This window comes from Dendrobates tinctorius, unplaced genomic scaffold (assembly GCF_039654945.1).
Source record: "Dendrobates tinctorius isolate UK_male_01 unplaced genomic scaffold, ASM3965494v1 ptg000129l, whole genome shotgun sequence".
Lineage (NCBI taxonomy): Eukaryota > Metazoa > Chordata > Amphibia > Anura > Dendrobatidae > Dendrobates > Dendrobates tinctorius.
This window is the reverse complement of record NW_027361797.1, coordinates 2,557,928-2,583,087: the sequence shown is the minus strand read 5'-3', so window position 1 is coordinate 2,583,087 and position 25,160 is coordinate 2,557,928. Positions and strand designations below refer to the sequence as shown.

At 42.6% G+C, this 25,160-nt stretch overlaps 1 protein-coding gene across 1 annotated transcript in view; it reads left to right on the top strand.

Annotated features, from left to right (window-relative positions):
• Nucleotides 1-25,160, top strand: part of CUNH16orf89 (chromosome unknown C16orf89 homolog) — a 79,885-nt gene that overhangs the window by 16,161 nt on the left and 38,564 nt on the right. Inside the window, exons 2-5 of the mRNA XM_073542780.1 lie at nucleotides 2,917-3,063; nucleotides 16,515-16,671; nucleotides 19,325-19,442; nucleotides 20,852-20,990. Coding sequence (XP_073398881.1) covers nucleotides 2,917-3,063; nucleotides 16,515-16,671; nucleotides 19,325-19,442; nucleotides 20,852-20,990 — 561 coding nt within the window. The remainder of the gene's footprint in view (nucleotides 1-2,916; nucleotides 3,064-16,514; nucleotides 16,672-19,324; nucleotides 19,443-20,851; nucleotides 20,991-25,160) is intronic.

Below are 25,160 nucleotides of genomic sequence, written 5' to 3'. Positions count from 1 at the left end.
GTTTGCATTAGATCTGGTTTTGTTTATCTCTGCTTTGTGCGGGTCAGCTAGCTCCGGCTGGGGCTGTGCTGAATCACCGCCAGTATGTTACTGCATGTGCCAGTTTGTTTTGTCCCCTTTTATATTGGTCTCTTTTCATTTGCTTTCAGAATATACCAGAGTGCTGAGATAGTGGGGGGCGAAGTCGTACGATTTCAGTGTTTTTGTGCATCAGACATGTTGGACTTTTTGCAGGGTTTTTTGCATGATTGCAGACAGTATCTTTCCTTTCCTGTCCTGTCTAGTCAGTGTGGACCCATCGTTTGCTCAGTCTATTTTTCTGCCTGCGTTTGTATTTTCATCTTGTCTCACTGACAATATATGTTTTGGGGGCTATCTATTCCTTTGGGGTCTGCTCCGGGGCAGTTTAGATTTCCCCTTTCTTGCTTTAGGCTTAGTTAGCTCTCCGGCTGTGCCGAGGCGTCTAGGATCATCGTAGGTATGCTCCACGGCTACTGCTAGTTGTGTGGACAGGATCAGGGGTCTGCATCCACTTAGTTACCAACCTCTCTGGTTTTCTGTGGCTTAGCCTGGGCCTGCTATCCTTCTCGGTGACCCATTCATAACAGCTTCCTATTCTTTCCTCTTTTCGGAATTGTTAACAATTGTGCTTTGAGAATTTCATTTTTCAAGATTTCCCATCCTTCCTGGACATATTAACAACATGGGTGTGTCACAGAATTTTATACCATTGGGCAGCCATGCTGAGAGAATCGGGAGAAACGGAGCGCTATTTGCCTATTCAAGTGAATGGGTCTGTGCACATGTCAGTGTTTCCTCGGACTATGTGTCCGTGAGCAAAACATGCTAACATGTCCGTTTTTTAATGTCAGCACGGGCCACAAAACATCCAGGACACGTGCATACTCATAATTCACATGGATTTCATTCATGCGACACGCATTGGCACCAGGGAAGAAGCGTTACAGTAAGTGCTGTTCCCCGGCGCCGGGTGCTGAACATGGCTCTCATCATTCTCCCCTGCTTGTGCCAATCGCCGTGTAATGCTTCTTCCCTGGCACCTGTCCTTGTGGTACTGATGCGGAACACGCATGTCACATGTGTGCGGCAAGTATTACACACACGGACACTGATATCCCCTCTACCAGAAATATCAGGACGTGTGAAAGAGGCGTTATAGCAGGTTTTTATGTTTGGCAGCTGTCACACACTAAAAGATGCTTTTTATTGCAAAAAATAGATTTTGCATCACCATATTTTGAGACCTATAATTTTTCTATATTTTGGCCCACAGTCATGTGAGGTCTTGTTTTTGTGGGACGATTTGATGGTTTTATTGGTACTATTTTCGGGCACATGACATTTTTGATCGCTTTTTATTCCGAGTTTTGGGAGGCAGAATGAACAAAAATGAGCAATTCATGAATTTCTTTTGGAGGGGGGGCGTTTATGCCGTTCCACGTGTGCTAAAATTAATAAAGCAGTTTTATTTTTCGGGTCAGTACGATTACAGTGATACCTCATTTATATCATTTTTTTATGTTTTGGCGCTTTTATTCAGAAAAAACAATTTTATATAAAAATAAAAATATTTTTGCATTGCTTTATTCTGAGAGCTAAAGCTTTTTTATTTTTCTGGTGATGGAGCTGTATGGGGGCTTGTTTTTTGCGGGACAAGATGACATTTTCAGCGGTATCATGTTTATTTATATCCGTCGTATCGATCACGTGTTATTCCACTTTTTGTTCGGCGGTATGCTGAAAAAGCATTGTCTTTTTGCCTTGTTTTTTTTATGGTGTTCACTAAAGGGGTTAACAAGTGGGACAGTTTTATCGGACGGGTCGTTACGGACACGGCGATACCAAATATGTGTACTTTTATTGTTTAGATTTTTTTCATTCAAATATTTATTTAGTGATAGACTATATTGATTTTTTTTATTATTTTTAAAAAATATTTTTACAATTATTTTACATTTTTTTTACTTTACGCTATCTTTTACACTTTGTCCCACTATGGGACACTCATTTTTTGCAGGCTGATCGCTTCTATAGCATGCAGATGAAGCAGTATCTGCATACTATAGAAGCTGTCAGCGCTGCTATCCATGCACACTGACCTGAGAGACTTCCTGACATGCACTGCGCATGAGCGGGAAGTTTCTCATTTCTGGTAACCCGGATGATGTCATGACGACATCAGGTTACCATGGCAGTGATCAGGAGCCCGTATCATGCTGCGGGGTCTCCAATCCAAAGGCAGAGGGGCTGTCAGCCCTCTGCCTGTTCCCAGAATGCTGCAATTGTGTTCGATTGCAGCATTCTGGGGGTTAAAGTGCCTGGAGCGGTCTGTGACCGCTCCTGGCACTTAGTGCCGGGTGTCATCTGTGAAAAGCAGCTGACACCTGGCCACAATCGGCCGCACACCACCCGTGTGTTAGGCCGATCGCTGAGACCTACTATTCCATCCATGGTGAAATTGGCCCAGGACACATGGACGGAATAGTACGTCTCATGTCAGAAAGGGGTTAAAAGACTTTTTCCATTAAAGACATGTATTAGTCGTCCACAGGATAGAACCCACTAAGAGGTTTACTGTGACATCTGATTAGATTTAGGAGATGTGGTCCATGTCTTTTTCTACAGTTTTGCTATATGAATTTTTTTTTGATTTTGCAAAAGTAAATCCTGTTAAGTTCTATAAACGTTAAAAGCAAATTTGATCCTTTTTCATTTCAGCGTGTTTAATAGCAGCAATCTGGTATGACTGCATGTGGCATCAAACGATTCTTCAGGAAACCATGTGAAGATATGCAGCCATCAGTAAGATGGAATCCTGCACTTTTTTATTCACTTTAATTGTAATTAGGAAGTTTCTGTAATGAGATGCAGATTTCTTTTCATCTTTTATTTTAGAGGAGATAAAAGGCACACTTGAAAGAGTTGATGAAATGAAGTTCCCATACGCTGCCTTAGTGATGAAGAGGTTGAAAAACGTATTGAAAGAAACACTTGATGAGACTTCCTACTTTACAAAGCGAAGAGACCCCACATACTTTGAAGGTAAGACATCTTTTCATGAAAGATTGGCTGTAATTGTTTTTTTTAATCATATACTTGAATCTAGATTTTATATAACTTAATATATTGAAACCAGTTGGTTAGATGATAAAATTTTCAGTAAAAAGTTTGTACTTTCTTAATCTTGGCCGACATTTCGTAGATTGATTAAAATCTATTTTCTCAGTTAAATGTAATGATATTTTTCTATTTCAATGTTCAGTAGGGTATGATACAAATATCCGTCTGATATGCTCTGAAGCCTGACTAATGAAAGTCTGCACAGGTGTGGAAGCTCGGTCGGTACCGGCCATCTGTTGCGTTAAAATGTATTAGGACTTCAGAATATTCCTTAAAAAATGGCCAGATCTCTACTCATGAAAATGCTGGAGATGTCATCTAGACCTAGGCACCCAATCTCACATTTGGTTCCTATGCCTCATAATCAAACCATTTTGGGAAATAATAAAACATTAACCACTTCCCGACCGCCCACAGTAGATAAACGTTGGCGCTTGCTGGGCTTTGTGCAGCGCCGACGTTTATCTACTGTCGGCGGTTTTGTGCCCCCCGGGACCCCCACATACCTTACAACACGGGGATCCAGGTGCACAATGCATGCTGGGACCCCCGACGTCATCGAGACCTGATTGGTTCAGGTCCTGATGGCGTCAGCGTCACAGCAGCCAATGAGAGCGCTCGCTGGGAAAGCTGCTTGTTTCCCGGCGATCTCACTCATTGTAATGCGACTTCTCCTCTGATCTCACACTGACAGATGATCAGAGGTGAAGCAGCGTTACTGTGTGACTAGATCACTGCCTGGCACAGCTGATCGCTGCCTGTCACAGCTGTGCCAGGCAGCGATCATGTCACACAGTAACGCTGCTTCTCCTCTGATCATCTGTCAGTGTGAGATCAGAGGAGAAGTCGCGTTACTATGTGCCAGGCAGCGATCTTGTCACATAGTAACGCTGCTTCTCCTCTGATCATCTGTCAGTGTGAGATCAGAGGAGAAGTCGCGTTACTATGAGTCAGATCGCAGGGCAGCGATCTTGTCACAAAAAAAAGTAAAGAAAAAAAAAGCAGGCACGCAGGTTAGGGCTAGGGCTAGGGTTAGGGCTAGGGTTAGGGCTAGGGTTAGGGTTAGGGCTAGGGTTAGGGTTAGGGCTAGGGCTAGGGCTAGGGTTAGGGCTAGGGTTAGGGCTAGGGCTAGGGTTAGGGCTAGGCTTAGAGCTAGGGCTAGGGCTGGGATTAGGGTTATGGGTGTGTTGGTGTTAGGTTTGTGGTTAGGGTTATGGTTAGGGTTGGGATTAGGGTTAGGGGTGTGTTGGGGTTAGGGTTGGAATTAGAATTGGGGGTTTCCACTGTTTAGGTACATCAGGGGCTCTGTAAACGCAACATGACGCCCGCAGACCATTCCATCAAAGTCTGCATTTCAGAACGTCACTACTTCCCTTCCGAGCCCCGACGTGTGCCCAAACAGTAGTTTTCTCCCACATATGGGGTACCAACGTACTCAGGACAAATTGGACAACAACTCTTAGGGTCCAATTTCTCCTGTTTCCCTTGTGAAAATAAAAATTGGGGGCTAAAAGGTCATTTTGTGGAAAAAAAATGATTTTTTATTTTCATGGCTCTACGTTATAAACGTCTGTGAAGCACTTGGGGGTTCAAAGTGTTCACAACACATCTAGATAAGTTCTTTAAGGGGTCTAGTTTCCAAAATGGGGACACTTTTGGGGGGTTTCCATTGTTTAGGTACATCAGGGGCTCTCCAAATGCGACATGGCATCCGATCTCAATTCCTGCCAATTCTGCATTGAAAAAGTCAAATGGCACTCCTTCCGTTCTGAGCTCTGCCGTGTGCTCAAACAGTGGTTTAGCCCCACATACGGAGCATCGGCGTATTCGGGAGAAATTGCACAAAAAATTTTGTGGTTAATTTTCTCTTTTTACACTTGTGAAAATAAAAAAAAATGGTTCTGAAGTAAAATGTTTGTGAAAAAAAGTTAAATGTTTATTTTTTCCTTCCACATTCCATTCATTCATGTGAAGCACCTGAAGGGTTAATAAACTTCTTGAATGTGGTTTTGAGTACATTGAGAGGTGAAGTTTTTAGAATAGTGTCACTTTTGGGTATTTTCTGTCATATTGACCCCCCAAACTCACTTCAAATGTGAGGTGATCTCCAAAAAAATAGTGGTGTAAATTTTGTTGTAAAAATGAGAAATCAGCTGGTCAACTTTTAACCCTTATAACTTCCTAAAAAAAAAAAATATGCTTCCAAAATTGTGCAGATGTAAACTAGACATGTGGGAAATGTTATTTATTAACTATTTTGTGCGATATCGCTCTCTGATTTAAGGGCATAAAAATTAAAAGTTTGAAAATTGCAAAATTTTCTAAATTTTCGCCAAATTTCGATTTTTTTTAACAAATAAGCGCAGTTCATAGCTAAGAAATCTTACCACCACCATGAAGTACAATATGGCACGAGAAAACAATGTCAGAATCAGCAGGATCCGTTGAAGCGTTCTAGAGTTATGACCTCATAAAGTGACACTAGTCAGAATTGAAAAAATTGGCCCGGTCACGAAGGCAAAAACAGGCTCGGGTGCGAAGGGGTTAAATAGAAAATATCTTTAAAATTAAAATAGACTTAACCCCTATCTTAACCTTACTTAACTTAGATACTCAACATGAATTCATAAATAAAAGCTCCATAATTCCCCATTTTATCAAGGCCACCAAAATCATCACTACAAGATATTGGAAAGATAGAGATTTCTCTTAGATACCAAAATGGACCTATGAGCTGAAACTTAAATACACTTAGAAAAGATTTGATTACCACAGGCCAAAAATAACTCTTGAACATTTTAACAAATGGTCCATATTTCAAAGCTCCACCTACAGTAATTCGTATTAACATTATAACTCATTACCCAAATAATTTTAATCTCATTAAACAAAGAAAATAACAAATAATGTTAAAAAAAAACCTCACAAACGACCACTGCAATGACTTGAAACTGACAGAAGTAATTTTCTATTTAAATTTGCTGAATTTGAATTATTGAGCAAAAGTCATTATTTTTGAATTGTGGTTCAAGCTAAAAAAGTAAAGCAACGCAAAAAAAAATTACTGAAAAATGATGGTACCCCTATAAAAGATTAGAAATTATTTGACCATAAGGGCATGTTAAACTAAGGTGTGTCCTATAACTAACACCACAGGTGTCTGCAAACTTGTAATCAGTCATTCTGCCTATTTTTTAGGGTGAAAAGTAGTCACTGTGCTGTTTGCTATCATGGTGTGTACCACACTGAACATAGAACCAAAGAAAGCTATGGAGCGAGTTATAAACTAACCGCTAGCACTACTAAAATAAAAACCTTATTGAACCACCTGTGCCAGAAAAGTAATTTGAAATTCACCGCAGGATAAAATACAGATATAAACTACTTTATTATCTAATCGCACGTAGTGATAAAATGCATACAGTTGAACAATATAAAAGCATTCAGCATTTAAATATTAATGTACATGAGCGAACATGGTAAAGATGTGAACAATCTGTAAATCAACTGTTCCATAAAAGTTAATACTGCCCACGACTTGCTGATTCTAAATGTTCCTAAACCACAAGGCAGGAGTATTGCGGGTTGTGCCTCAGAAGGTGACAAATACCCAATGTGTCAATCTTTCAAAAATAGAGCTGCCGGTTGTCAGTCGTGACTTCAAGACAAATTCTTATGCGTATAAGAAAAGCACGGTCTCCTTTGTTAGGGATGTTATGTGCAATATCAGTCTCCTTCATTTAAAGACATTCCTCCTCTGTAAGTGATTGCCAGTTTTAGGTGTGCACATGTAAGGAGGTGGACCAGACCATGGGTACCTGCATGCCTGGTCTGAAACTGAAAGGGCTGCATCCTCTGTTTCCAGGGGGAAGCCTGAGGGAGGCGGACCTTGCCCTGCTGCAGGAGGGAAGGAGAAGAGAGACGGAGTTTCCTGCTGACAGGAGGCGGCGGGGAGAGCCTAAGGAGAGCACGCTGACACAAGGGGAGGATGAAAACGCATGCGCTGCAGGAGAGGTTGGTGCCAAGTAAGTGCAGCGAGCAAAGCAGAGAAGAGGGTGCTCTGCTTCCCCGACCCAAGTGTGCTGGTCCTGTGACAGATCATGCTGCTGCTGTCCAGGATAGAAGTTGTGGTGCTGAGAGGATTAGCCATGCCAGTAGTGGAGAGCCGAGCATGCAGAGTCATCTCAGCAGAGTGGAGCATGCAGAGCCATCTCAGCAGAGCGGAGCATGCGGAACCGTGTCAGAAGAGCAGAGTGAGTGAAGTAAAGCCAAGTGCCTGTCACGATCCATTTTTGGATCTGTGTCAGTTTTGGGCTGCTCACATTTAAACTTTTTTCCTTTCTGGCCATTGGGGGTTAATGTCAGTTTTTCCCCCGATGGCCGCTGGTGTTACTACAACTTTAGTTAGTCTGCAGGGGTTTTTTTTCCCCCCGGTGGCCGCTGGTGTTACTGCATTGTGATTAATTATCTATGCAGGTGGGTGCCACTCCCACCTCCCTTTATAAGGCCACCTGGTGCTGCAGTTCACTCCTGGTGATACTCTTTTGCTACCAACCGTGGTGAAGACTGGACCTACCTGGTGCAGTGGTGGTTCAGCTTATCAGGAGCTGGCTGTGTGCAGTGGAGCTGCAGCTGAATGCTGATCTGGAGCCTTACTCCACTGCTTGGTGCATTGCAGCAGAGAAAGCTAAGTTTAGTTTTTTAGTTTATTTAACCCCTAGGTGTCTGTATTATCTTTCCTTTGGCTTTTGGTGCAGTTCATTTTATTCCCTATCACCTCCTGGGGAGGGGGTTGGGGGTTTAGCTCAGGGCTAAACAGGAGATAGGGACAGGTCGGGGACTTGGGCCTCACTACCATCAAGTGTATTTCCAAGTTATGGAAAGTCAGGGCACCCCCTTAGCCTGAGGGGCAGTTCATGAGTCCTGGTTCCACGTCTCCTGTTTTCCCCCTTCTGCCCCGTGACATTATCACCAACTGCCCATTTTTTTTCTGGTGAGCCATGGCCCAAATGCAGACCTTTGTTCAATTGCTGCAGACCCTCACTGAGGAGCGTGGGGTGCTGCATGGTGTGGTGGAGCAGCAGCTCCAGCAGTTGGTGGGGTTCGGGGCCTCAGCTCAGGTTCAGGCTCAACCAGAACCCAAGTTATCTCTCCCAGACAGGTTTTCTGGAGGGAGAGATAATTTTTTGCTTTTTCAGGAGGCCTGCAAGCCACACTTCAGGTTCCGCCCTCATTCATTAGGGAGTGTGGAACAGCGGGTGGGAATCATCATATCTCTCCTTAAAGGTGATGCCCAATCCTGGGCCTTCTCCCTGCCGGCCGATTCACCATCTCTACGGTCGGTGGACGAGTTTTTTGCGGCTTTGGCAAATATGCCCCATGTAGTCCTCGCTCAGGAGGAGGACTCACTGGTGCAGGCTGACAAGCCCAGGCAGGTGGGAGGAGTTGGTTCCCAGTGGTGTTGCCTGCGGTTCGTCGTGGTTTGGGGGCATGTTTTTGCTGTGGGCAGACTGGCCATTTTTTTAGGGTCTGCCCGGCTTGCGCTAAAACTTCTGTGCCACCTAAGAAGCCGCGTCCGCCTGGTCGTGTGGAGGGAGGCGACCAGGGAGGGTATATTTCCTCCATTTTTCCCTCTCAGTGTACTGTATCAGCAGAAGTGGTGGTTGGCGGGGTACCTGAGGGCATACTGGTGCTTGTGGACAGTGGAGCGGGAGTCAATTTCGTGGATGCTCTCTTTGTCCAGACCCATGGTGGCCTGAGTTGTAGGATGCTAGCTAATCCCCTAAGCATCCAGGCCATTGACTCTGTCCCACTGAGCCAGGGGAGGTTGACCCAAGTCGTGGATAACATAAAACTGCATATAGGGACTCATCATGAAGAGTCCCTGTCATGCTACGTCTTGGGGGGAATGCCATCACCTATCGTTTTAGGCCTCCTTTGGTTGAAAAGACACAACCCGGTAATAGATTGGCGGTCTAGGGAAGTAGTCGGCTGGGGTCAGTCGAGTGAGGACTGTTGCCTGGGGGCTACTGTATCTGCCGTCATTCTACAGTCATCCCCTTCTTCTCCAGTGGGGGCAGCAGAGATGCTGCCAGGGAGTAGGGGCAAGTCTCAACCCTCACCACAAGCTAACCCTGAGTGTTGGAGTCCTCATAGGAGGAGGGGTCAGAGAAGGGTGGTGGTTCCCTTTCCGAATTGTGGGGGTGTGAGTGTGGTGACACAGGGGGACGTCTCTGTTGTCAGTTCCTTGAATAGTTCACCGTCTCGTGGCAAACATGTGTGACAATAAACGTTCAGGTCCAGACCTGTGTGTGAACGAGTATGTATGGGTGTCCACCAAAAACATCCAATGAAATTGTACTTCTGGGATCTGGAGTTCTCGGGTGATCGGATCATGTCGGGTGTCGGCCATTCTCGGCCCGGGGACTTACCAGCTGGAGTTACCTCCAGTAAGGCCCATATACAACTCATTCCCCATGTCGGCTCTCTGGAGATATGTGGCACCTCCGGAGCATACGTTATTGTCACTTCCATCAGTCCGTGTTTGCCATAAACCTGAGAGTCAGGTGGTGGCTGAGGTGAACTCTGGTGGATCTAGGTATCCTCACTGTAGGTGGTTTTCCATTGAGGGGCTGTGTTGAGGGTCCAGAGAGCCCTCACTGTAAGGGGGGTACTGTCACTATCTATTTTTGGATCTGTGTCAGTTTTGGGCTGCTTATGTTTAAACTTTTTTTCCTTTCTGGCCATCGGGGGTTAATGTCAGTTTTTCCCCTCGGTGGCCGCTGGTGTTACTGCATTGTGATTAATTATCTATGCATGTGGGGGCCACTCCCACCTCCCTTTATAAGGCCACCTGGTGCTGCAGTTCACTGTTGGTGATACTCTTCCTTTTGCTACCAACCATGGTGAAGACTGAACCTACCTGGTAGTGCCGTACACTAACAGACAGTGAGTGCTGCACCTGCTCTGCTCAAGAGTGACCGCATACTCGAAAGAGCCCTCTAAATGAGGACTGAGACAGGCAGACAGTACGCGGTGAGCGCACTTTGCATGAACACTTTGCCTCCGTTACCAGAGGAGACTCCCCTGACCAGTCTGAGACAGACGCTAGCGCCTGCAGGCCCGTTGTGCGCAGTGACAAACCAGAGCCCATGAGAGTAGTAGCTGGACTGACCGAGGAGCACGGCATTGTTTTTGGAGTGACACGTTCTGAGTGTGGACTTGTGACTAAGAGTGGTGAGAGCAATGCCCCCTCTCATCGTGTACACAGACTTGATAGACTGCATGTGCCATTGTTGTCGGTGTCACCATTGGATCCCTGTCTGTCAGAGACTGCATCACGACGGTCCGCGACGCTGTTGCCGGTGCCACCGTTGGAACCCTGAAATTCCTTGCAAAAGAAGACTACAGTCCGGTAAGTTTAACCTCTTTATTACTGAACTCTCGTTCGTCCCTCACTTACCCTGCCATCTTTCCAGTCCTGCCCCTTCTTTACCTTCACCCTAAAATCCCTCACTCCCTGCGTGGAGTACATCCCCTTGTAAATAAACCAGTTTAACCCTTGCACTGCCTCCCCGTGCGTGACTGCATCCTGCATTTCCTGCAGGTTATTACAAGTGGTGTAGTCGGCAGGATGCAGTCTTTGAACACAAGGGTGGCAGACCAAGTGGTTGGAGGAGTTCCAAGGGCAAGTATACCGCTGGGGACAATATTGAACAATCTCCCTAAGTTCACTGGGAATGATGCTACGCTGTGGAGTTGGATTGCATGTGTAAGGCCTATTTCACACTTCCGTTTTTTACAGTCAAAATCCGCCAGGTTTTGAAAAAAACGGATCCGCAATTTTTTTTTGCGGATCCGTTTTTTTCCCCATTGACTTTCATTATTGGTGGATATTGACAGATTGCCGTCCATTGCATCCGTTTTTGTGCGGATCCGCCATAATGTTGCTGTCCGTCAACATCCTCAAAGATTTCCAAGCAGAGCTTGCAACGTTTTTTTGGCCGGCGGATCCTCCAGACACTGATTTAACCCGAAATTCTGTCTGGTTGCCGGACAAAAAATCTCTCTCTCTCTCTCTCTCTCTCTCTCTCTCCCCCCTTCCCGGCCAGCGGTTCCTTTAAATTTCCTCATTTTGCGGATCCGTCCAAAAACGGATCCTGTAGCATCCGTTCACATCAGTTAAGAACGGATCCGCTTGTCCGCCTTTTTGGCGGATTTTAACTGACACAAAAAACTGAAGTGTGAAAGAGGCCTAAGGGGGTTATGAAGATGTATCCCATGACTCCAGACCTTGAAGCGGAGGTGGCTATGATGGCTTTTCTCAGGTATAGGGGTTGTTGACCTTTGGCCGCACACGGCTGTCACATGTGCAAGGGGCTTATCTTAGTTATCCCACCACTGCCACAATGTGATGAAAAACAGCAAGCTAGTCTTGACCTAACAATTTACCGCTTATTTTAGTTATCCCATTGCTGCCACAAAGTGTTACAAACTGCCGGGATTTATATATATCCCACTTTTCAGTTCCGCTTTGGAACTTGCAGCTCTCCGGCGCCCCCTTGCCCTCAGGTCAGTCATGGAACTGCACCTAGGATAATTAGTCGCCAGACGGGCTACTTGTTGTGCACTGGCTATTAGGCCCGCTGCAGCGAGGGAATTATAAAGGCTTTGGCCGCAGCCAGACAATTAGCTTATAAAACCCGTTCCATCGCTGTCAGCTAGCCCAGAGCACACTTCGCTGCCACCAGCTTCCGATTCTCTATCAATATTCAAATTAATAAAGGGGTACGGAGCCAACCCAAATTAGTAGCGTAATTACTTCAGGCACGTAAAAGTTCGGTGTAGAACATGGAGACAGAACAAATAATTTTATATTTTACTCCCAAAAGATAGGCAGTGTTTACAGAAGGTATAAAAAGATTTGACAATATGAGACAATTAAAATACAGTTAGGTCCATATATATTTGGACAGAGACAACATTTTTCTAATTTTGATTCTAGACATTACCACAATGAATTTTAAACAAAACAATTCAGATGCAGTTGAAGTTCAGACTTTCAGCTTTCATTTGAGGGTATCAACATTAAAATTGGATGAAGGGTTTAGGAGTTTCAGCTCCTTAACATGTGCCTCCCTGTTTTTAAAGGGACCAAAAGTAATTGGACAATTGACTCCAAGGCTATTTCATGGACAGGTGTGGGCAATCCCTTCATTATGTCATTCTCAATTAGGCAGATAAAAGGCCTGGAGTTGATTTGAGTTGTGGTGCTTGCATTTGGAAGGTTTTGCTGTGAAGGAAACCAGCGGTCAAGGGAGCTCTCCATGCAGGTGAAACAAGCCATCCTTAAGCTGCAAAAACAGAAAAAACCCATCCGAGAAATTTCTACAACATTAGGAGTGTCAAAATCTACAATTTGGTACATCCAGAGAAAGAAAGAAAGCACTGGTGAACTCATCAATGCAAAAAGACCTGGGTGCCCACGGAAGAAAACAGTGGTGGATGATCGCTGAATAGTCTCCCTGGTGAAGAGAAACCCCTTCACAACAGCCAACCAAATGAACAACACTCTCCAGGCGGTAGGCGTATCAATATCCAAATCTACCATAAAGAGAAGACTGCATGAAAGTAAATACAGAGGGTTCACTGCACGGTGCAAGCCACTCATAAGCATCAAGAATAAAAAGGCTAGACTGGACTTTGCTAAAAAACATCTAAAAAAGCAAGCACAGTTCTGGAAGAACATTCTTTGGACAGATGAAACCAAGATCAACCTTTACTAGAATGATGGAAAGAGAAAAGTATGGCGAAGGCATGGTACAGCTCATGATTCAAAGCATACCATATTACCTGTAAAACACGGCAGAGGCAGTGTGATGGCTTAGGTATGCATGGCTGCCAGTGGCAGCCATGCAAATATATATGGACCTAACTATATGTATAGAGTGAATACAAATAAAAGGGGATTAAGAGAAGAAATAGACTCACGTATTGCTTAGATCATCTTAGGCCAAACCATGCTGGTGGGAGGAGCCAGATGTCACAATGCATTGAGGTCTGGTTGCAGCAGCTTCCCAGGCTAGAATGAGAGCTGTCCTGAGTGATAGTACCTTATACCCCTGGGCTTGTGACATCACTAAAGGGGCTGGTTTGTGGTGGTCCTCCCCCTGCTTTCAGAGTTAGTGATAGTGAAACAGACAGGGAACAAGCTTCCCTGCAACTTTTTTATTGCAGGGAAGCTTGTTCCCTGTCTGTTTCACTATTAACCTTTTGTTGTCCAGCCAGTGTCTGCCTTTTTCCTATAGGTGGTCTGCAGCACGTACTGGTCTAGTGCGTAACTTCTTTTTTTCTGTAGGTTCTTTAATGCAGGCAACACTTGAGGAAGATTATTCTTTTCTTAAGCTATTTTGGGTGTGTTGTCAGCATCTTATTGGGCATTGTGCAATAATTTATCTATGGTCTAAATATTAAACATATAATCATTCTTAAACTGATTTTTTACTCATGAGTGGCTAGTGTGCGCAAACCTAATCCAATTCTTTACATTTATTATATCGACCAATTTGTGGTTTTTTGTCTAGGTGCGCTGCACCTGTTATCATACTTAAGCACCACTGATTTTTTATTCATCAGCTATTAATTCTCCTCTTAGCCTTCTTTTTGCAAGCTAAATATTCCTAAATCCTTTAACCTTTCTTCATAGGTCATAGTTTGCCATCCACTCACCATCCTGATAGCTTATCTGAACTTGCTCCAGTTTTTTGATGTCTTTATTAAAATGTGGTGCCCAGAACTGGACACAGTATTCCAGATGAGGCCTGACCAAGGAGGAGTAGAGGGGGATAATGATTTCACATGATCTAGACTCTATGATTCACTTAATACATCTCTGAACTCCGTTTGCCTTTTTTTGCTGCTGTATCACAATGTTGACTCGTGCAGTTTGTGATCTATTAGTAAACTCAGCTCTGTTTCAAACATTCTGTTGCTTAGTGCTATTCCTCCCATTCTATAGATGCCATTTTAATTTTCCTTGCCCAGATGTAGAATCTTGCATCTCTCCCTGTTAAATACCATTCTATTAGTTGCTGCCCATTGTTCAAGCTTATCTATATCCTTCTGAATCTTTTCTCTATCTTTTCTAGTATTAGCTATCACTCCTATCTTGCATCGTCTTCAAATTGAATTGGTTTACCTTCAGTTCCATTATGTAGACCATCTTTTAAAATGTTGAACAACACTGGGGCCAGGACACACTTCTATATATTCATTTATCCCATGTGCATATTTTTAGGAGGAGGAATGGACAAAAATATTAAATTACACATTATAGTATTACATTTGTTTAATCAAAGTTTGGGGTAAATTACACTTTATATTATGGGTTGTTACATTTGTGATGATGCTAGATATTTTTTTCATAATAATACATTTTGTGCACCACTAAGAATTGAGAGTGCAAGTTCAGCTCTCCAATCACTTATATTGGTGTGCTAAAAGTGACTCTACACATGACCCTTCACCTCTCCTTTCTCTGACACATGCTACAAAGGCTGCTCTTGAGACATCTATTGGAGATTTATAGCATATCTTTTGGATATTTGGATATGCAATAAATATTCTAGTTGGAAAAATCCCTTAGAGGAGTTCTCTGGCCTTAGGCTGCAATGGTGCTGTCATTCTACAGTATGTGACTGCACACTTGTGAATCCTCACATTGAGTTCATTGCGCTCTGTGAAGATTCTCCACTGCGGACATCGGTTAAGTGACCTCAGGTATGCGATGTGCATACTTCTGGTCATATTCTGACTAGACGTGCAAAGCCTCACTCAATACAATTACATTGAGTGAGGCCAAGCACAAGTACGCTATTTGCGTACACATAGTCACGACTAGTCTGCACGTTACTGTGTGTAAGCAAATAGCATACTTGTGGTCATGCGCCCTTCACTCCTAGCGCCAATACTTCACAGCGTGCAATGCACTCAACATGAGGATTCAGAAGTCTGTAGTCACATAGAGTGACTGCAGACTTGTAGCCTAAGGCTGGACAACCCCTTTAAAATATGGAAACTACTATTCTAAATAGCAAAATTGGATTGCGTTGTTTAGACGCTGATCATCATGTCATATTCAATGGAATGCGTGAAATGTTAAAAATGTGTATTCACAAATGTTTAAAAATATAATGCATGGAATAGCTGTAGCTATCCTTAAAATTACAAATATATAACAATGCGGAAGATATCCTGGCACCAAAAAAGTCCAACCTGATTAAACATATTCAATGGCTATCATTGGGTTAAGTGTTAAGTGTTTTTTTTTTACTTTCTGTGCGGTGATATCTATAGTGCTGCTACCGACGCCCTTGCATGGTGTCCCCTTCTCCCTCCATGCAGGGATGCCAGCTTACTCACTGCTCTGGCCCTCGGCATGGTGCCCGGCATGTTCCTGCTTCATACTTTCTGCTTTCAGTTTGTGTGCACGCCACTGCTCCCGATGGTACGCCTAGTGTGCATGTGCGCATACGCCTTTTAAAGGGGCAGCGCTTTTTGCTAAATGCCCTTAGCTTGTTGCTGAGAGGCATTTAGCATAATGTGTTCATCTGCAAGGTGTCTCCCAGACAATAGCTGGGAGGCATCTTTTATAAAAGGCACCCTCCCCAATAGGGAGGTGCCTGAGTAACCCCTATTGTTACTGTTATTTGGTTTAGTGTGTGCAACTGTATATGGATGGTGGACCTGGCAACAGTCTGTTAATGTTTCCCGTATCCTGTTTCCTGTTAGTCCAGTCTAGATAGTCTTTATACATGTGTCCGCTTTGGCGGTGTCTGTACCCTGAAACTGCATCAGCAGTACCTGAACTGCTTCCTGAGACCAGTGTGTCTAACCTGTCCCTGTAGCCGGCCCGTCTACTATCCTGTGACTGCACAGTCTGAACCGATCCCAAGTGGCCGTCCTGTCTGCACAGTCTGAACCTGTGCTATTGGCTGGCCTGCCCTGTCTAAGAATCTGAGTAAATGGCTTAGGCCCTTGGGGTCAGCTTCTATTGCCAGATGTTGCCCTGACGTGGCACCTGTTAGCTACCTGTCGCACTATCCTGACCTCACCACTAGAGACTCCAGGGAACACCATGGTAGTTGCTTAGTCACGCCCCTCCAGGGTAAGTCCGGTCTGTGGCACTGTGGGTCCATGAATCACGTACGCCACCACTGGTATTAACACAGTATGTTTCTTGTGCATTAGGTTAGGAATGGCTACATCTGTAATATCACATAAACAATTAAAAATTTGTTAATAGGACGATACTTATTAAAAAGTTTGTTTTGTTTGTTTGTGTCAAAACCAACTGCATTTTCTCCTAATTCCAGAATTCCAGGATCTTTTTGGAGATCATTTCTGGATTCTCCCCACATCCTGGAACCAGACTACACCAGGACTTGTCTACAGAGATTCGATACCTGATACATCTTTGTGCCTAACTGAGCAATTCAGTGATGAATGTATTTCCTCTCTTTTGGGAAGCCTGTAAGTAAGCTGATGTATGGTCAGACTCATGACATTAGTACAACTTTACAAATCTGTCAAAGAAAAAAAACAAACTTTAAATGGGACAATCAGAATTAGGTCTCATATGAATCTATATGGACTCTTGTTTCATAAAGGTTTGTGAATATTATTAAAAAGCATAGCTTTCCGTGGTATTATGAGTGATGATCACAGTTCTACCTCCATTAAGTATGAGAATAAAAATAACAAGTTTGTGTCACCCTATTTAAAGGGAGTCTGTCACCCCCAATATGCACTTTCCATTAGCTAGACAGTGATGTGGAGGACTTAGCCACTTTAAAAATCATTCTAGCTCGGTGCCTGTGAGGAATTTCTTTTGCTAAGGTTACCGTCCTGTGCCCAAATGATGCCCTGCACGGTACTAGTAAGATGTGCATACTGATTTACACAAATTGGCACTGTTTAACACTAGTAAATACCAGGATAAGTTGAACATATTGTAATATAGGGTCATTGTAAGGAAAGACCACCATCAATATTTAAAGGGAATCTGTCAGAAGAATTTTGCTACTTAATCTGTTGTGAGTTCATTTTCCCCTTCACTACTGAGGCCCGAGGAACTCCCTCTTCTGGTAAAGAAAGGTAGTGAGCCTGATTATCAAACACCTGAGTCTGATGATGATGACTGGCTGAGTGGAGTTACTGACTGGATATAAGGCTGCCGACGCCCTTCTGCCCTGCGGGTGATTTCTCTGTGGGATCCTTGGAGACCAGTCTGAATTCCTGCTCCTCTAAAGCTAAGTTTTCTGCTCGGCCTTTTGCATTTGTGCTTAGATTTTGTTTTGCTTTGTTTTTCTGGATTTCTGCCATTCCCTGCTGGGGTGTGCTGAATTTCTTTAGCTCTGTCTTCTGAAAATACCTGAGTGCTGATTTAGTTTTTGAAGCCTAGCTGCTTCAGGGTCTTTTTCATATCAGCTTGTTGGCTTATGTCTTTGATAGGGTTTTGGCAGATTGCAGACAGCAACCTTCCTTTCCTGTTCTGTTTAGCTAGCTTGGGCCCCATCGTTTGCTCAGCCTATCTTTCTATCTGTGTGAGTGTTTTTTCATCTTCATTATATGTTGGGGGCTGCCTTTTACTTTGGGGTCTGCTCTGGGGCAGTTTAGATTTCCTTTTCTGTCTTTAGGCTATTTAGCTCTCCGGCTGTGATCGAGGGGTCTAGGGCACCGTAGGAACCCCCCACGGCTACTGCTAGTTGTGTTGATAGGTTCAGGGGTCTGCAATCTGATAGTTGCCAACTTCTCTGGTTTTCTGGATGTAGCTTCCATTTTTGTGTCTGCCTCCTACGGTGACTCAATCATAACATTAATCTGAGAGCAGCATAATGTAGGGAGGCACTCTGGTTCCAGTGATGTATCACTTACTGGTCTGCTTAGTGCCATTTTTTTTATAAAATCATTGTTTTATCCGCATGAGGTTAGCCCAACTCCGCCCCCCACTGTTGATTGGTAGATTACTGCTTTTGCACAGTGTACACAGAAATCTGCCAATCAGTGGTGTAGGCAGGGTTTATAGAGAGCTCAACATGTAGACAACTGGTAGATCGGCAGCAGATAAAGCAGGTTTTGATCAAAACTGCTGCAACCAAATGAAGGGAATCTGTCACCCTTTTTTTTTTTACTATGAGCTGCCACCACTGACATCAGGGGCTTATCTACAGCATTCTGTAATGCTGTAGATAAGCCCCCAATGTAACCTGAAAGATAAGAAAAAAAGAGTTAAATTATACTCACCGGGGGAGGTCCAGTCTTGGTCCGATGGGTATTATGGTCTGGCGCCTCCCATCTTCTAACGGTGACATCCTCTTCTTTCCTTCCTGTCGTGGCTCCGGCGCAGGCGCACTGCTCTGCCCCAACAGGGCAGAGCAGTGCGCCTGTGCAGGAGCCGCGATGGGAAGGAAACAAGAGGATGGCATCGTATGAAGATGGAGGCCCCGGACCGGACGGCGACACCCATCGGACCGGACCGAACGCCAGGGTGAGTATAATCTAACTCTTTTTTCTTATCTTTCAGGTTACATCGGAGGCTTATCTACAGCATTACAGAATGCTGTAGATAAGCCTCTGATGTCAGTGGCAGCAGCTCATAGTCAAAAAAAAAGGGTGACAGATTCCCTTTAAGTAAGTGATACCTCGATGGAATCACGGTTTCTGCCCCTATATCTAGCTGCTCTCAGATGAATTAGCAAAAACCTGCTGACAGATTCCTTTTAATAGTCAGCATGGCATGATGACTCAGCACACACATTAAGATAAATAGTCAAAGTTGAGCAGGCACTAAACGGACTACAAACAATGATTCATTCACTTTCATGTAAGTCTAACAAATTTGATACAGGTGAAAAGGCGGCAGTGCAATAAAGTAAAACAAACGGCTTCAGAAAAAAAGAAAATGAATGAAATGCACAGTTTTTAATTTAGAATTGATTTATTTCAAAGTGAGCTCATTAACCGGACCAGCAGGGAGCACCATGCCCAATGTTTGAAGTGATGTCGAATATGCAGCACATAGATAAGATTTGGTTCCTTCAGTCTTGGTGGAATTTCACAAATGTTGTTAATGTATTTAAATATATATATAACATTATTAAACCTTATTTTTTTTTTACTAAAGCAAAGATGACAAGGAGCCTTGTGTTGTGACTGCGCCTTGCAAGAAGATGATGAATCAAAAAGGCTGCATCGGCTACTCATTGTCTCATCAGTTGTTATTTTTGATTGTTGGAAAAATGGTAAGTATAGTAACTAGAATATGGTGTGTTAGTATTTTGCCATTTTCTACCTATAATAACAGATGTATTTAAAGGGGTTATGCCACCACATAATATATAGGTAATGCTGCAGAATAATCGCAGAATAATCCCCATGGTGAAGAGAAACCCCTTCACAACAGCCAACCAAGTGAACAACACTCTCCAGGAGGTAGGCGTATCAATGTCCAAATCTACCATAAAGAGAAGACTGCATGAAAGTAAATACAGAGGGTTCACTGCACGGTGCAAGCCACTCATAAGCATCAAAAATCAAAAGGCTAGACTGGACTTTGCTAAAAAAAAATCTAAAAAAGCCAGCACAGTTCTGGAAGAACATTCTTTGGACAGATGAAACCAAGATCAACCTGTGCCAGAATGATGGAAAGAGAAAAGTATGGCGAAGGCGTGGTACAGCTCATGATCCAAAGCATACCACATCATCTGTAAAACACGGCAGAGGCAGTGTGATGGCTTGGGCATGCATGGCTGCCAGTGGCACTGGGTCACTAGTGTTTATTGATGATGTGGCACAGGACAGAAGCAGCTGAATGAATTCTGAGGTATTCAGAGCCATACTGTGTGCTCAGATCCAGCCAAATGCAGCCAAACTGATTGGTCGTCGTTTCATACTACAGATGGACAATGACCCAAAACATAAAGCCAAAGCAACCCAGGAGTTTATTAAAGCAAAGAAGTGGAATATTCTTGAACGGCCAAGTCAGTCACCTGATCTCAACCCAATTGAGCATGTTTTCACTTGTTAAAGACTAAACTTCAGACAGAAAGGCCCACAAACAAACAGCAACTGAAAACCACCGCAGTGAAGGCCTGGCAGAGCATCAAAAAGGAGGAAACACAGCGTCTGGTGATGTTCATGAGTTCAAGACTTCAGGTAGTCATTGCCAACAAAGGGTTTTCAACCAAGTACTAGAAATTAACATTTTCTTTACAATTATTTAATCTGTCCAATTACTTTTGGTCCCTTTAAAAACAGGGTGGCACATGTTAAGGAGCTGAATCTCCTAATCCCTTCATCCAGTTTTAATGTGGATACACTCAAATGAAAGCTGAAAGTCTGAGCTTCAACTGCATCTGAATTGCTTTGTTTAACATTCATTGTGGTAATGTCTAGAATCAAAATTAGAAAAATGTTGTCTCTCTCCGAATATATATGGACCTAACTGTATGTGGTCTAGGTAAGAAGAGTCTACATAGACGGACGAAAGTAATGATAAAAAGTAATAATATATCTCGGGCAAAATAGCTTGTCATTTGCAGTTTCGGATAGTCCCAAACCTTTTTATCCCTATCTGATCGAAGACACTTGCTCATATATAGGATACACTATAAATACATAAAAACATTACTTTTGTTTTTCTCTTCCACAGAAACGCTGTAAGAATGATTTGTTTGTGAAGGATGTCGGATATTACACCAATGTATTTTGCTCCAATATGATGAAAAGCAACATAGAAATTCAGAACAGTGGTTATCCTTTCCAAAATCAAGACCTTTTCATGGAAAATAGTAAGAGTAATTGAAATGTATAACCATACAGCAAGAATTGAAAAGAATCAATGATTTATTTATTTTTACCTTAAGGCTTTTTCCCCATGTCCATGAATCGTGGACGTCCTCAGATTGGAAGACCTTGCCTGACCACTGGGTCTCCAGAGCTGATATAACTGGCTCATATATGCCCATGAGACAATCAGCTCAGGTCAGGACACCTGCCGGTCTGACTGGGTCATTCGAGCTGCGTCCTTGAAACCAGCCTAATAAAACATCCACTGGAACGTTTCCACCATAAATGTATATAGAAAATATGGATAACCTTCCACTTTATATCTCATGTGTCATTTGGGAAATGCAATGAATTGAGCAGAAATGATTGCTCCCAAAATTGTGCCTATCGCCCTTCATATACTCTTCCTTTCCGTTATAAATAAGATATGAACGTGAGTGACAATCTTCATAGATTGTTTTTCGCCTGCGCATATTTGACATGTAAATATGTTTTTTCGGATTGATGTTCAGCGGAGTGAGAATAATGTTTGATTTACAGATTGTAATTTAATTGTGTGTCTGCTTAGTAACATGAAATATAGTAAGAAAACTAGGTTATCTAAAAAGGTTTCCTGTCTTCTCTGTTGGGTATCACGGTTGCTGTTGGGAAATTGCCTAATAATTATTAACAAGTTGCATGCTTTTCGGAAGAATATATTTTGGGTGTGAAAAATAGCAAGAAAATTATCACTAAATGATGTTTGGATAGAGTCATTTATTCTAATTCCGCTATTATTAGTTTTTTGGCGAGTAACTAGCAAAGCATATTTTTAGATATTTCCACAAAAAATGTTAATTGCATGTGCCAAAGGGTGTACAATACATCCTTCACTACTCTACTAGAACTGTTTTCTATAAGTAAAAGGCATGGATCTGTAATGATCTATAAGTCACAATATAAAATAGAACAATCCCATCAGCTCAGCACAGCTTGTACACCGCCACTTTCACTTTTGGCAGCAATAAAAGTCCCAAAAAACGCCAGCAAAAAGTTACTTGAGATTCCAGTCTTTATTTCCTCATAGGCAAAAATTTTCAAAAATGTTGTTCACAGTCAGAGTGTAGAAAAATACATATCTGACCATCCGGACCTTCCTCATAGTCCAACTATGAGTAACGACTGGATAGTCAGAAACGCGTCAGTCCTAGATATGTCTTTTTCTCCACTCTGACTGTGAACATGCTTTTAAATATTTGTCTATGAAGACATAAAAGCTAGAATATTGCTGAAAGTTGTAATGGTGTTTTTGGAATTTTTATAATTCGTAATGGCTCCATCAAGTTTATTGGACTACAGGCAATCCACGAGTTTGCAGGTTTGTTGATAACCCAAATATGTATGCAAGTTGGAACGGGACTAAAAAAAACCCCAACAAACTTATACTCACTTCACCAATGACCACTCTGGCCACCATGCTGTTTGCCGCAGGCCATCATCCAGTCCATTTCTTTCCACTGCTGCCTACTGCATCTCCTGTCTCTTCCAGCAACATTTAGGCCACAGATGTTACTGTGCATTATAAGATCACAACATCAATGTACAATAACTTCCTGGGCCTGGTTGCAGCCAAAAGTCTTGGAGATGAGCTACACTACCTTTTTTTAACCAGTACTCACCTCTTTGGCCGTCTGCTCTTTGCCATCTGGTCTTTTTCTTTCCGTCGTTGGGCACATTGCACTGGAGCTCAGTGGGCATCATAAAGTTGTGATGACAATGTGACTTTGTGATGCTCAGCGAACACCGACCTCGACGTGACTGAAAGTACTGGCCTTCAGTAAGAGTCCGGGGATGCGGCACATGACGGTGGAAAGAAGAGGGCCAGCCAGTAGACTGATAACTCAGTGGGGAGGTCAATATTAGTTTTTTGGGTTCGTATTTTGTTTTTTTAACATCCATCATTCATAACTAGGGGTCGAATGTAAGTTAGATGCTTATATAATAGGAAAGCTTTAGTCTTTTATATCTTTCTTATTAAGCTGTATTTAATGAATATCATGATTGTTTTGAAATTTATATTATATAATATAGTATTTCAGATCAAATTTGATTTCTATACCTGCTTAGATACATGTTTTTTCTATGTATGTAGCTCCTTGTACAAAGAAGAGAAATCTTGAGTATTTTTTTAAGATTTTTCCCTTATTCCAATTTATGGTTATGTATTTTCATGTCTCTTTCAGCAGTTCTCTTTTATCTTAAGAATCTCGCTTTGACAAAAGGATTACAATATGCAATGCATGTGGCTGTGCTGTTTTATTAGAAGAAAGATGTGCTAGAATGGTTTCTTTAAATTAGGTGAAATCTTAAAACCTTCCATAAGAAAGGTACCAAAATTGTTTTACTAAATGTAGTGAGGTCTTCAAGGTGTCCTTGAGAAAGACATTATGAACAATGCCAGGATTTTGCTGGACAAAGAATGAAAAAAAACTAAGACCCTTTTTTGTGATTTCTATAATATACAACAGAATGAGAATACAAAGAGAATACAATGATATAAAGAGCCGCAATTATAGCAAATTTTCTATTGAGTTCAATAAACACAGTATCATATAGGCGTTATACAAATGGAATTGTACAAAATACTAATTGTCAAAAAGTATATTTTCATGAAAAGTCGGACTTCAGATGTCAGTGATTTCTCTCATACCAAAAGAAATGAGGCAGACGAAGAGTATGGCAGTGAGATGAATATTATTTTTTTGATCATCTGACATTCGTAACTAAGGGTCCTTCATAAGTTGGATTTTTGTAAGGCAGAGATTACCTGTAGCCTTTAGCTTTTTGCATCTGCCTCAGTGTTTAAAAAAGTTTAAAAAAAAAATTCCGTGGGCTCTCGCATAATTTTCATAACCAGCAGAGGGAAAGCCAATGGCTGAAGACTGATGTTAATATTCTGCAAAGGAGCCAATAGTCATAAAGGTTCTCATGCTATTAATATCAGGTCACAGCTGTTTGCTTAGCCTGTATTGGCTAGTTTACAGGGGAACCCCAGAAAAAATTGATATGGGACCCCCTATAAAATCAAACCAGCAAAGGCTAGGCAGACAGCTTCGGGCTGATATTAATAGACTGGGAAGGGGCCATGGATATTGGCCCCTCCCAGACTAAAAACATCAGCTCTCAGCCACCCCAGAAATGGCGCATCTTATAGATGCGCATATTCTTCCACTTAGCCTCGCTCTTCCTTTTTGCCCTGTAGTGGTGGCAAGTGAGGTTCATATTTGTGGGGTTGATGTCACCTTTGTATTGTTGGGTGACATAAAGCCCACAGGTTAGTAACTGAGAGGCGTATATAAGACACCTATTCATTACTAACCCCATAGTGATATTGTTTAAAAGCAGACACCCAGAATAAAGTCCTCTATTTGAAATAATCACACAGACTCCTTTATTGAATCTTAATTTACCATACTTACTGAACACCTAATCTCCGACGTCCTTGTCTCCTGCAAACAATCAAAAAATAAAAACTAACATATAATACTATCCTGTCAGACATAGTCCATTTAATAGAAGCAACAAGGCACTCTTCAAATGAATGGTAGTAGGTGCACAAGTAGGGTCTCCAGCCCACGTAATATTATGAAAGAACTTGGCACTCAAATGGCAAATTGGATTAGATCCTTTGTTTTATTTGCATCCAAATTGTATGTTATGTTAAACGTTTTCGATCCGACAACGGATCTTCAGCAGAACTTCTCTAAAAAAGCATATATACAAAAGTAGAAACAAATCTATTTTATTGAGTATCATATTTAGAGAAGATAACAAACATTATAATGCATACTTCAAGAAACAAGGTTGAACTATTTATCAAGTGTAGGGATGTGACTCGCTTAGGTGCAGCGGGAGACAAACATGAGGCACGTTCCTTTAAAATTCCACCAGGTTTATTACTCCATAAACCATAGACAGCATAACACTGAAATGTAAGCTTCACTTCAGGCAAAGGAACAGAAATGTCCGTGGCTTCAGACTCGGACTGAGAGTCTCAGCACATGCTGGGAGCTGTAGTCCTCCCCATATACACTCTCTGTAGTGTCCCCCCTGGACACATGGAAGTCTGTCCACACTCAGACAGACTCCCTCCACACTCTCTCACATGTGCCAAACACCTCAAATACATAGCC